At 35.7% G+C, this 12868-nt stretch overlaps 3 protein-coding genes across 4 annotated transcripts; 2 read left to right on the forward strand and 1 right to left on the reverse strand.

The window, feature by feature from the left end:
• Positions 1-655: 655 nt before the first annotated feature.
• On the forward strand, positions 656-5577 carry LOC306869494 (uncharacterized protein). Of its 2 annotated transcripts, none has more exons than XM_079416262.1 (7): positions 656-768; positions 921-1039; positions 2211-2327; positions 4164-4217; positions 4353-4499; positions 4815-4937; positions 5036-5577. In XM_079416262.1, exons 1-7 carry the CDS (start codon positions 762-764, stop codon positions 5072-5074), a joined length of 606 nt encoding a protein of 201 aa, XP_079272388.1. In that variant the 5' UTR covers positions 656-761; the 3' UTR covers positions 5075-5577. The 2 variants fall into 2 exon arrangements, with proteins under 2 accessions (XP_079272388.1, XP_079272387.1); XM_079416261.1 differs by having other exon boundaries at positions 900-1039; positions 5036-5489.
• LOC306869483 (structure-specific endonuclease subunit slx1-like) lies at positions 5304-8934 on the reverse strand. The gene is made up of 5 exons (XM_079416254.1): positions 8307-8934; positions 7763-7814; positions 6713-7033; positions 6393-6608; positions 5304-6133 (listed from the first exon to the last, which is right to left on the reverse strand). Exons 1-5 carry the CDS (start codon positions 8477-8479, stop codon positions 6104-6106), a joined length of 792 nt encoding a protein of 263 aa, XP_079272380.1. The 5' UTR covers positions 8480-8934; the 3' UTR covers positions 5304-6103.
• A 180-nt stretch (positions 8935-9114) lies between these two features.
• On the forward strand, positions 9115-12789 carry LOC306869149 (bolA-like protein 2). The gene is made up of 3 exons (XM_079415777.1): positions 9115-9297; positions 9416-9513; positions 10310-12789. The coding sequence occupies exons 1-3, from the start codon at positions 9235-9237 to the stop codon at positions 10407-10409; spliced, it is 261 nt and encodes an 86-aa protein (XP_079271903.1). The 5' UTR covers positions 9115-9234; the 3' UTR covers positions 10410-12789.
• The last annotated feature ends 79 nt before the right edge of the window (positions 12790-12868 follow it).

A 12868-nucleotide genomic window follows, 5' to 3' on the forward strand; every position in this document is an offset into this window, starting at 1 on the left:
CCGGTCTGCACAATGTAAAAAATTTCAGGTTTTACTATCCTGGAGACATTTGGTCTCCACATTGTAGCATAGTACACACACACACACACACACACACACACACACACACACACACAAGTAAGCTATTGTTTGTATCGTTTTAAACATCCCAAAATATTTCAAGTTAAAAATATAGATTATTTGCAAGCTTATTTCTGTAAAACAACTTTATAAGTGACAGTGTTCAAGTCATTTGTCTCTGAGATTTCAATGGTGCACAGTCATAATCTTGGATATTTAAAATTAATTATAATATTTTTGCCAAAGATAATGAGATGATGAATATGGGCAAAATTAAAAGTCAGTACTGTTGTTTTTCTTAATGTAACTCATTTGATTGCGGACAAAGTTTGTTAAATGACATCAGACTGCAAACCAGTGTTGTCTCATTAAACTACATAACTGAGAGACGATAAAACAGACTAAAGAAGTCTGTGGATATTGTTTTTATTTAATGCTGGATTTTCAAATATGCCTTATGACATCAAAAGGGCCGAGATATATCGATACTACTGAAAGGGCCAGCAGTGCTCTATTCATGTGTTTTCTTCAGTATCAGGGCTGCTGTCCGCTGACTAACTCTTTCCAGATGTTGAACTGGATTTCATAAAGGGGCGGGACCAAATCACTCCGAAAGGGAAAAGTGGAGAAAACAAGCCTAAAAGGATTGTTAAACATTCAAAGTATTTCGTAACAATTAACCTTATTAGGGGATCAGAAAAATGGAAGGTGAGTTTATTTTTATAATACTTTGACCCGCTTCGTCTTGTTAGGAATATGCTACATTTATGTACAGCTACTGCTCAGCTGAATCGAACTGAATGGCAGCTTTATTGTACGATTATTATTATTCTCTTTAGTCACGAAACTGTCTTCGACAGGCGAACCGCAGGTCGAATCTGGAGAAGATCGGAATCCCGGAGAGGTTCTGCACATTCGCTTTCAGAAAAACCCCAATCAAAAACTCAAATTCCTGGAGGCTGAACCCAAGATACTTGGGGTGCGTGAACCTGTATCACTTTGCAGCTGAACTGCGGACAGATTTTTTGTTTGTTTTGCTTACAACCTGGATGTGAAAAATGCCCACTATTCACTAGAATAACTAATGTTTTTCTTTTGTTGTTTTGTTTTTTGAAAATTGATTATATACACTGCTGGATCAGTAAAGTAAAAAAAAAAAAAAAAAAAAAATTATGAGGTTTCTTATGCTAATCAAGGCTGCATTTATTTGATCAAAAATACAGAAAATAATGTGATATTGTGAAATATTACAATTTAAAATAGCTATTTTGTATGTGAATATATTTTAAAATGTATTTTATTCCTGTGATGCTGAATAAGAAAAAAAAATGCAAGAATAGAATCTTATATTGTTAGATATTATTTGCATTTTGAATAAATTCTGTTCTTTTTAACGTTTTATTCATCAAAGAATCCTGAAAAAGGTACCACAGGTTCCAAAATATATTAAGCTGCAGAAATGTTCCCAACATTGATAATAAATCAGCATATTAGAATGATTTCTGAATGATCACGTGACACTGAAGACTGGAGAAATGGCTGATCAAATATCAGCTTAGCATCAGAGGAAGAAATTATATCTTAAAGTATATTAAAATAGAAAACAAGTATTTTAAATTGTAATAATATTTTAGAAAATTACTTTTTTCTGTATTTTTGATCAAATAAATGCTGCCTAAGTGAGCATAAAAAACTTACTGATCCAAAACTTTTGAAGGCAGTGTATATATTTTTTTATAACAATGGTTTAGTTACAAATATCATGGTTTAGTAAAAATAGCTGTACATTTGTGGTTACAAATGCCATAGGCTGAAATAACTTCTGAAAAACTACCCTTCTGAAAAAAAATTAATAAAAACATAAATATAATATAATGGTTTAATATAGTAGTGTGTTTTCGGACGTTTCATTAGGATTTAGTGGTTTTAATAAGCTACAAATAGAAGGCAACAAATTACCAGTAGGCCTACAGATCCACAGGGACCATTATAGTTTCCATTAAAACCAATACTATTCCCATTACAACCAGTAAAACCATTGCAAATTCTGTGATGGTTTCTTGATTTCTTCTTCTTTTTTTCCCAACAGGGGTTGTTAATGCAGTAAAACCATGGTTAATTATTGTAAGGGGTTTTGTGGTTTATTACAGGTAACGCAAATTGCGTTCGCTGTCTTTTTCACATTTATGGTTGAGGTGTTCTATGTGAATGGCTTGGACATGTATACAAATGTGGGCATGGTCACAAGTGGCACCACCTCGATGATCGTAAGTAGGCCTACACTTCACATTTAACAGTAAGATTTTATTTGTTTCTTTTGTTTTGTTTTTTTGACATTAGCTGTGTTTCCATCCACCTATTTTTATGCAAATTCTGGAATATCGTATAAAAACACAAGATGAAAACTCCAAGATGCGCATACATTTAAAAAATGCACATAACAATGTGATCAACTGAGTCAGATACTTTTTTTTTATCCGACTAGAAAACATGCACATAAACTATGATTGGAACACTTTTACTAAATAAACTATTTGATGTGCATCAAAAAAGTTGAATAACTAAATGAATAGTGCACCTCAGTCCCTTTAAGGCAATTCATTTGACTTGGCAGCCGTCTTTGAAACACCTGTTGGTCATCTATAGCCCTTATGTAGCTCCGCCCCTTTTCAGCACTGCACTTCTTGTCTTCTGTGTTCCGTTTGTATTTCCACAGTGCGAACATAAAATCGTACAAATCCATGAAAGAACCGTTCGTTTCAAAAACTTACCGGTCTACTGACATTTGCCTCAAACATTACAATGCTCATGATAACTTTCATTAACCCTTAAATCCACTTCTCCGGCAAATTACTCTTCACCAGTTATGCTATAGTTCTACTGCAAAAACAGAGTGGTTCACATTTTTACTTGCCTGACAATTTTTTCACTGCATGGCCCCCCACAAACAAATAAGTAATTTTTTTCATTGTATTTGACCCCTTTAACCGTGTATTCTAATGGATAGGTTTTTGACAGCAACATTTTAGATTCCAGTGAAATTACACAATTCTCATTTCCAATTGCAGTACCGCAGCATAAAAGTATAATATAATATATAACTACTATTAAAATTCTATTCCCTTTCTCTTCTATACTTGCTTTCTTTTTATTTATTATAAAAAAATTGATAACTCTAACTCTCTCTATTTTATTTTATCTGCTTGTTTTTCTTATATTTATTATATAAAGAAAAACATGACCCTCTAACATTAGCACTATCTATTCTATTCTATTCTACTTTTCTTTTTATTTATATAAAAAAAGCACTCTCTATTCTATTTCTGTTTATAAAACCTACCGGCACTAGTCACAGCAATTGAATGCTTCTATTGTCCTCATTTGTTAGTCGCTTTGGATTAAAGTGTCTGCTAAATCGTTAAATATACAGGTACATCTAAATAAATTAGTATATCGTGAAAAAGAAAAAGTAGAAAAAAGATCTGCACACTGTTAATCCCTTTATTTTAAATGTTTAAAAAGCGACGTTTCGGTCAGAAGACCTTCATCAAGCAAACACATGAGTTTGTGTTTGATTAGGGTCGGCGCTAAACTCTGCAGGACAGTGGCCCTCCAGGACCGAAGTTGCCCATCCCCGATGTAGACATCAACTGCCCCTGGCCCTGTAGATAAAGTGCTGCAGTGATGATGTATTACTGTAGGATAACCCAGAATTTAGCATCACCCTATCTCCCTCATAAAACACATTCGAATTTTTCCATAGTCTTTTGGATGCATGCAGAAAATAAGCTCTGTGACCAACAAAGTTTATGATTCTTATACGTTTTCTTCTTCATGATAATCTTCGAAAATGAACACAAATGTTATAAATTTTGAACGCTATAGAATCGCCACAAGCAAAAAGCTATACATGGTCTACAAACTGCACCACAATCACATAGAGACGTGCTTTTCTAAATCATGTCAAATACAGCAGATCAGTCAGTCAACAGATCCATTCTGAAATCTTAATATGTCCAATAAGTGAGAAACATAGCGGGCTGAAATCTAAATAATTTCTCAAGGTACTGCGTGTAATATGTCTTGATCTTCCCCTTTTATAGACCATTATTGCAGGAAGTCTGGCAATAGCTGCACAGAACCTTCACCTCCCAACTGTAAGTTTTCAAGACACATGTAGTCATAAGGCATTCATTTCATTTTTGTGCATTTAAAACTACTCAAATTTAATAAGGAGAAATTACCTTTTGGTCACCAAACATAGCCTGTAACCTTGTGTGTTTTTGTTCCAGCTAAAGGCTTGTTTAGGAATGCAAGTGGGGGCCTGCATGGCCTCTGTGATCTCCATATTCATGTACTTAAGTATTTTCCCTGACATATTTCACTGTTGGGTGTATAGAGTAGAGTCCTCCCAAAAGACAACATGCACAAATTTAAGTGTAAGTAAGAAACATGTTTACTGTAACAATTCTGATATGCCAAAATAACATTGAACTGATTTCAACTGAATAATTGAGTTCTTTGAATCATTATTGTCCTGTTTATTGCTGTCAAGCTGTATTGTATAAAGTACAATACTGTATAAATAAAGGTGATTTGACAAAGTGAATAATGTGACAAAATTTTAAGATCTGAACAGTGTTTCTCTTAATCCACACTTACTGATTCAATCAAGATATCAAAAGATAAAAACATGTCAAGGTGAGAACAACCGACATGACAAATATTGCTGTCTTTTTGATGTTTACCCACAGATTGGCTATGGAAATTACCTGGTATTACAAAAGCTTGTGATGGCAGTCCAGATTACCCTTTCTGCCACTTTAGCTGCATACTGCTGCAAGGTCATTCAGTGCTGCTCTCCAGTGTCTAGTGTGGTAAGAACCCATGTAAACTGTAATGCAAGGTGTAGCTCATGCTATAAAATGCTGTTTTGGAGGATATGACAACTCAGTCTATTTGTACTCTCTTTCAGCCAGTAATCACGGTCAACGGACCTCCAGATCCTCAGTGAGGACAGATTTAGTGAGGAGCTGTTCAGAGCCAGGAGCAATATATATGTATGTGTATATATATATATATATATATATATATGCACACACATACATCTATGTAACAGCTGTTCGTTCAACATTTGTGTCAAAAATGAATGATCAGTTTTATAATTTTTTTGGTGTATCTATGAATTACTGTGAATTTAAACTCAATATTTTCTAATACACATTTAGTTTAACAACATGTTTCTACTATTCCTTCACATTTAATCATGTGATTTGCATTCATTTTCTTTTACATAATCTAAATAGTGGGCACAACCACTGTAGCTTCTGTGCTGCAGTGTATAATTTCTGTCCAAGACGTGGCACTAAACAGTTTTGCAAAAATGACATTGACTGAAAACTGCTATATAAAGACTGTTCTCAAACATCCCACATAGTTTGCACATAAAGTCCCACCTCAAACTCACTCTATTGACTGGTGAAGCACTCGAATAAATAGAGCAATGTTGAAAATGCTACTGAGCTGCAATGTTTAAATTTTTCAAGGAATTCAGCCAGTATTCATTGCAGCAATAGTCATCCTCACTGTTTCTAGATTCTTTCTAATGGCCATCTGTTTCCATCCTGTTTAAACATGTAGTTAGTCTACATTACAGCAAATTGCACCAACAAGGAATAGGACAAAAATAATGCTTCACAAAAAACACTAAAACAAATATCCACACATCATTTTAGATAAAAAATCATCACATTTAAATTGATTTAAAACTACAGTTGTTTTAAAAACACACACCATCCAGTCATTATTCTTGTCTTGACCGAACTTACACCATGTTCAAACATGTATTACTGTGGAATTTAAGTATTTTTTATATTTCTTAAAAATATGTCTGAAGACTCATCTTATTCTGTATATCCTTGGTAATTCTAAATTTTTTAGGATATAAAAATGCCTTGGCTTTAATGAGCGGTCAATCTGTCAGGTCAGAAACTCCAATCCAATGAATACTTCTTAAAACAGAAACAGCTGTATGATACTGTCTTCACAACTGTAGTTCATCTGTCCAATGACTCTGTTTAAATGAATAAAAATAGTTATTTTATTTCATAACATAACTGAGACATCAGTTCTTTAACTTGCCGCACCTTTCAGTTTTTAGAAAAGCTTTAGCTGCACCACTGTCTATATATGGCATCTTGAAATATAAAAATCTTCTAATAACTATCTGGTGTAACTAGATGTTAAGATTTAAATGAATGAAAACTGTGACATTTATTGGCAACACATAATAAATTATGATACAACATGGGGAAAATCATATCAAAGCCAACCTGAGATGAGGATGAGGAAATTTCTTCCAAATCACCATAACAGCCATTTTTATGGCGTATCAAACTCCCCCACACCACCGAGTGATGACAGCCAGGACACTTTCCCTCCACAGGAAGTAGGTGGGAAGGGTCTGCTTTCAGAAAGTGTTTAGCCAGGCAAATCAGATGACTAACCATTTGACAGGAAGGGTGGAAACAAGATAGTCTATCCATAGCCTAAAATCACAAAAAAAGCAAAACCCAAAACAATTGAGGCTCAGTTACTGCAATGTCTTGAGCTGGTTTCGCAAAACTACCTTTGAAAGCAGAGTGGAACTAACCTTAACAAACACCCCACATAACACGCACCGCTCCACCTGTCTCTCATCTTGTTCCTTGCACCCCTGCTGGGGTTTCGTCTTAGCACGAACACAGCCAAATGTTAGAGGAATGTGTAGAGGAGGCTGCAGTTCAGGAGCAAAGTCCATTCGGTACTCTTGCTTTAACCAGCGCACAGTGAGGGGAAGTCGACTCCACGGTGCCACTCGCAGCATGTTTGACACCACACGCCAATGGAATTGCAAACTGGACTCTTTACGGCTGCGCCGGGCAACATGGGACAGTCGGCGAGAAATGTGTGGATGTTGCCAAGCCCACTCAAACTAACGGATGAAAGACAAACAGAGCACAAGTAAAACAAAGACCACCACACAATTTAAATTATTTTTATAAGTCTGGATGTTTTACTGTTGAATTTGTTATTTTCATTATCTTCATTTTTATCATTCTAATATGTGACCCTGGACCAGTCATAAGTAGCACGGTTATATTTGTAGCAATTGCCAAAAATACATTGTGTGGGTCAAAATGATCGATTTTCATTAGGATATTAGGTAAAGATCATGTTCCATGATGATATCTGTAAATTTCCTACTGTAAATATATTAAAACTTAATTTTTGATAAGTAATATGCATTGCTAAGAACTTCATTTGGACGAAGGTGGCATCCATTTAATAATTTGAATTAAAACTATAATTTACACTCAATAAGTTATTATTCCGTAAAGTTTTATAATGTATTACAATACTGAGGTGCAGATAATTGCCACTATTTGCAATAAGTAGTATAAATAGCAGAAAACCTTGCTATTTTAACAGTGTAAATAGAATCTATAGCTATTTGCACTTAGTGTAAATAGCACAGCGTTAAAAAATCCAGCTATTTGCACTGCCATAAAGAAATCCGACCCGACAGAAATGTCATTATTATTCTTTTTTAAAGTATATTTGGGTAAAGATTTTTTTTCTGTACTCTCGCTAATTAATTAATTTCCCCGTGCAAAGGGGAAATGATAGACAAGTTATAATACAAACAGAAAAGTGTATTTACCCGAAGAGCTGTGATATCAGATGGAAAGCCATGAATGATAAGAACCATCTCCCTTAAAAAAAAAAAAAAAAAAAAAAAAAAGTTACATTTACCACAAAAGACCACCAGAGTTTCTGTTTAGAGATGTGATCATAATAGAGTGGTGGAACTATGATGTCACTTTGTAGGCGAAAACCCGGAAGCGAGTTAACATTTTAGCACTTCCGGTTCCATCATCCCAGAGTCAATGGGTTTTTTGAATGGGATTTTGGTTAAATCCCTTAAATAAGGTCCGTGGTTTACACAGGCTCAAGATATTTTCACGTTTTATTCTCCGACATAAAATACACCAGTTACACCCCACTCGTGATTTTTTAAAGCTGTTACGTTTCTTTAAAAAGACGGCTGCTAACAAGTTGCTAAATAGCTGCTCTCGCGATAGTTTGATGGCACATGTGATCGTGAGGCGGCTGTTGTAACCAGAATGCATTGCGACAGCCGATCTTTGCGAACAAGCCTAATATGTCCACCACCACCATGAAATGTTCAGCTGATACTATCTCACCATGGTCCCCTGCCACTTGTTCTCTTGGCTCCTCCTCGGTGTCGTCCAGCGTTGTGTTGACCTATACGGCGCTCTGGGTTCACAGTGAAGCCAATATATATCCGACCCTTGAATTTCGGGTTAGTACAGTACAGCATATACACGCCATAGAAACTCTCCACCTCTACCACCATCCTATTTGCTGCAGTAGCTCAAACACCTTTGCAGACGGAGGGCCAGTACTTTTCTGTCCTTCTCATAAATGTCATCTGTTCAGATCACTGCAACATTCAACAACATCAAGACCTTCATCTCAAGCGATATTGCTATATCCTATAATCTAACTCTGTGGTTTAAAATCAATAAATATGATATCCTATTAAACACTAAAATGAATAGCGTCTCTTCTAAGTTCTTCTGAACCTGACTGAATCAAAACATTCATTTGTTTTGGTAATGTGCCTTACTCGTTTCAAACTAGCCCGGTAAGTATGCCCGGGTATGGCCTGAGCAAATATACGATGCAGGAGTCACTTAGTAAGCGTATAAAAATAATGAGTTAAAATAGTTAATCTCCGTTATTAAGCAATACAATTTTGACCATCTATATTGATTTAACTTAATTTGGTCATCTGCAATTACATTATGTGGCTTTTTCGATCGAGCAAATAAAGAGAACACCAATAACAACAAGGACCCCAAATTCTTTGGTTTTATTGGTCAGTTTTCCTGCGTTTGGTAAACCATACGATAAAGCGATTGGCCATTACTGTCCTCTAGAGGCGTGGCCTCTGTAATATTCCAAATCCAATTGGGTGTTTTTAGTACTAAGCTCCTCCTTTCTAAGGCATACCGGTAGTTCTTAGAGTCTCCTGTATGTTAAAATCACTAATCTTAGCGTTTATATTACCGTCATCGCCACAAAAGCGGATACTGTATTTTGGGAAATATGTCGGTCACCCCAGATTTGGTTCGTGAGAAACTGATTGCGGAGATTGGTGCGATACACGTGGTGTGTAACAGACACAGCCAGATGAAACTAGAATCAAAATGAGTTAGAGATCATACATTTCACGTGTGTGTAAGAATGAAACAAAATACATCCACTCACTGCCTTGTTTTTCTTTCAGGATGTTGAAGACACGTCTCCTAATAGATGTGCGGCCAGTTTTAAAGTTCTTGTAGTATCTCCTCAGTTTGAAGGGAAACCATTGTTGCAGAGACACAGGTGAGTTGCTTCTCTTTCCTTTTATGTTCCGTAATGGGATACAAAAGTTTGAAACCATCTCTCTTTTGTAATTACTATTATTTATTTTAAATTTTAAGTTATAAGAATAATAATTTGAGTTTGAACAACAAACGCTTTAATGACAGCAGCAGTCAAGGTGCATGAACTTCACAAGTTAAAATCAATTGCACTGCTCTGTTTTATACTCTTAGAAAATGACATGTTTCATGAATCGTGTGCACAATTAATGCCTACCTTTTTAATTTATTAATGAACAAAAATGTCTAAATCACTGACCGTTATCTTTGAAGTTGACAGACAGAATTGTGATCTGTTAAACTCCATATAACAACATATACTGGTAGTTGTATATGTAAGATCAGTTTGTTTATATTGACATGTGTTGATAATATTTACATAAATGTTGCCCTTATTATGTTAATGGCTCAGTGCTTTTACTGTCATGTGATAAGCTGGTAGCTTTTCATATCCGTATCACATATTGCCATTTAAGAAAAAAAATGTGATGCTGTCTCATCTCAGTCAAATATGAAACTCAGTGTAGAGTGCCGTGAAAAAGGTCATCTGCTGCTGAGAGAGTCCCAGCTGGCTCAGAGTGCCTCAGACGCAGATGTGCAGACTTGGTCTTTGTTATAGGGCCAAGTCATGTGGAAGTGCATTGTCCTCAGAGAGGATAGAGCTGTGGAGGCAAGCTGTGAGGAACAGGCATGCTGGCAACAATAAACTTACTGACCTCATGTAATGTTTTTATAAATATCTGTGTTTGTTTATTTAGGATGGTGAATAATTGTCTTGCCGAGGAACTGAAAGAGATCCATGCATTTGAGCAGAAAACATTGACACCAGAACAGTGGGAGAAACAGAAAGCACAATGACACATGCACATGCGCGCACACACACACACACACACACACACAACTCATTTATGCAGCCATCAAATAAAACAGCCGTGACTTTTTTTATTTGTTGATATTTCCATCTTTCTTTCCAAATGTATTAATACCAATGTGATAAAAACCAGTTGACTTGATTTTATGACGTAATTATGCTTCAGTTTTAACTGTCACTAATGCATAACATCTTGTGCAAATAATTGAAATATGTTATGACCTATTTAAGGGATTTTTGAAATCGTAGTATGCTGACAAGAAATAATATTTCTGGACGGAACTTTTAGTTTGTAGCCAGTTTGTTATTGTGACTTATTTTAATTTCTGTATTTTTGGAGCGAGAGCTGCCAAAAAGTTTGAAAGATGGGTCAGCCAAAATGTTTTAATAAAAATATGGCCACTAATAAAACATTCAATACTGTTAATGTAACTTTTTTTCAAAAACTTATTTATTTTAATCTCAGTTTAGTTGGAAATACCCACAAAACAAATGTTTATATGTTACCAATTGGTGAGAAGTTTATATAAATACGTTATACTTTGGAGATGTTATTGTTGGTGAATGTTAGTGTTCAGTCCCAGAATCTGTTATAGTGATTTCCTCAAATAATACTACCACAGTGAACCAATGACACAAATTCACACTAGGTTAGTTGAACTTTTAAAGACAGCTTTTTCAAGCATGATTTTCAACTTACAACTGTCATTTCAGTATGCTCTTCCCACAGAGACAAACTGTTAGTCCCCATCCAACTTTCACATTATCAAAAAGAACAGAATGAATATTTTTCAAAACATGCTCTTTTTGTTCCACAGCAAAGAAAGTCATTTGGAGTTTTGTAAAAGTAACATTAGGATGACAGGTTTTTCTATTCTGGTGCACTATCCTGAGGCTTCTTGTGTTGCTGCTTCATTCATTCCAGATTGTCAGACAAATTCCTCACTGGCCCTTTGAGAACCAATGACAAAGGGTGATTATTGAAACGATTAACCTTTGAAGCTCATTATATCGAAGTCTTGGAATACCCAGCCCATTACTGCACAATATAAATGCTTTCCAAACAGAAAAATATGCTTCAGTTAAGATGCCAACCTGTCATTGATTCAGGAATAGACATAAAATCTTATGTTCGGACAGATATAAAGTGATTAATAACAGCATTGTGAAAGCAAATGTTTATTCGTGAAGCTAAAAGCTTGCAAGATGAATGTGGAAGCTGAGAGTGCAGACGGCCCTCCTGCTGTTTGACAAAGACACCAAGCTCCAGCAGGCATTCAGTGCCGTCGCACACAAACACAGTCTGCTCACACTTACATGTGTGTGACAGTAGTATTATAGTGAAATCACTATTTCTTTTAAATTAATTAACATGCTATTCTGTCACTAAGTTCAGAAAAAAGCGATTTCAGTGCATGACAATAAATGTAAATCAAATGTGACTGCAGTGTAAATCAGCATGTGCAGGTCTGTCCTTAACACAATATATTTTATACATAAACAGATAATGGAATCACAGAAATCTCTCTCAAAACCTCACAAAATTGAAATATATCAGCACTTCACACCAACAAAATGGAACAAAGGCTGCCACTGTGGTGGGAACCTTTGAAAATCTTCTAATCTGTACCATTTAGGTACTAGTATATACATTTTAGGTATTAATATGTATCTTTAATATACTAGTATGCACCCTTTAGGGGTAAATAAGGAATAAAAGTAAAGGGCAGGGGAGGCCAGCTTAAGTCCTGGAGAGCCACAGTCCAACCTTGATTAAAAACTCACCTGCCTCCTGTATGATTTCTAGTAACCCTTAGACCTTGATTAGCTTGTCCAGGTGTGTTTGATTAGAGTTGGAGTGAAACTCTGCCAGACTTGGGCATTCCAGAGCCAAAGTTAGCCACCCTTGGTGTAGGGTATGGTCTTAATGACAGCTTCTGTACCATTTTTGCCCTGAGAATATGTTAGAGTGTTACATTACTCCCTACATTTGAATGGGGTACTAAGATACATACTGCAAGAGACTGGAAATGTATTTTTGTAAGGTGCATGCTATGCAATTGGTTATGAAGACAAACATTCTAGCCCTAGCAGGTAGGGCCACATGTATCCTCCAGAGTTTAGATGTGTTTATTGCATTAATGTCTAAAACGTGATGTATACTGTTTGACTTTTTTGTTTTCTTCAGTTGCTGTCTGATGTCTTCACACACCATGAGTCATGTTGAGACAGCTATTCTCTAATGTCTTGATATCATAAGGGTAAGGGCACCATCGCTGTTTCACTCTCCAGCAGATAAACAATACATAAGTCTACTGAATCATGGCACACCGAAAATCTGTACTGCATGAATAAAAGTGAATTAACAAAATAAATGCACATGCATGGCCTTTTTTCTCTTGGTTTGGAGGTTTGTTGGTTTGTTCTTCTCAAATCTGGGTATAAG

The sequence above is a fragment of the Barbus barbus genome (assembly GCF_936440315.1).
Source record: "Barbus barbus genome assembly, chromosome: 1".
Taxonomy (NCBI): Eukaryota; Metazoa; Chordata; class Actinopteri; order Cypriniformes; family Cyprinidae; genus Barbus; species Barbus barbus.

Bases quoted from the DNA above. Each gene is read 5' to 3' on its own strand.
- LOC306869494 (XM_079416261.1), top strand. The intron at 2,328-4,163 runs GTAAGTAGGCCT...CCCCTTTTATAG, and splicing joins GTGGCACCACCTCGATGATC to ACCATTATTGCAGGAAGTCT. The intron at 4,938-5,035 runs GTAAGAACCCAT...ACTCTCTTTCAG, and splicing joins GCTCTCCAGTGTCTAGTGTG to CCAGTAATCACGGTCAACGG.
- LOC306869149 (XM_079415777.1), top strand. From the start codon at position 9,235: ATGTCGGTCACCCCAGATTTGGTTCGTGAGAAACTGATTGCGGAGATT. The intron at 9,298-9,415 runs GTGTGTAACAGA...TTTTTCTTTCAG, and splicing joins AGATTGGTGCGATACACGTG to GATGTTGAAGACACGTCTCC. The intron at 9,514-10,309 runs GTGAGTTGCTTC...TTGTTTATTTAG, and splicing joins CCATTGTTGCAGAGACACAG to GATGGTGAATAATTGTCTTG.
- LOC306869483 (XM_079416254.1), bottom strand. From the start codon at position 8,479: ATGGTGGTAGAGGTGGAGAGTTTCTATGGCGTGTATATGCTGTACTGT. The intron at 7,034-7,762 runs GTAAATACACTT...TTCATCCGTTAG, and splicing joins CTGATATCACAGCTCTTCGG to TTTGAGTGGGCTTGGCAACA. The intron at 6,609-6,712 runs GTTAGTTCCACT...TTGTGATTTTAG, and splicing joins TATGTGGGGTGTTTGTTAAG to GCTATGGATAGACTATCTTG.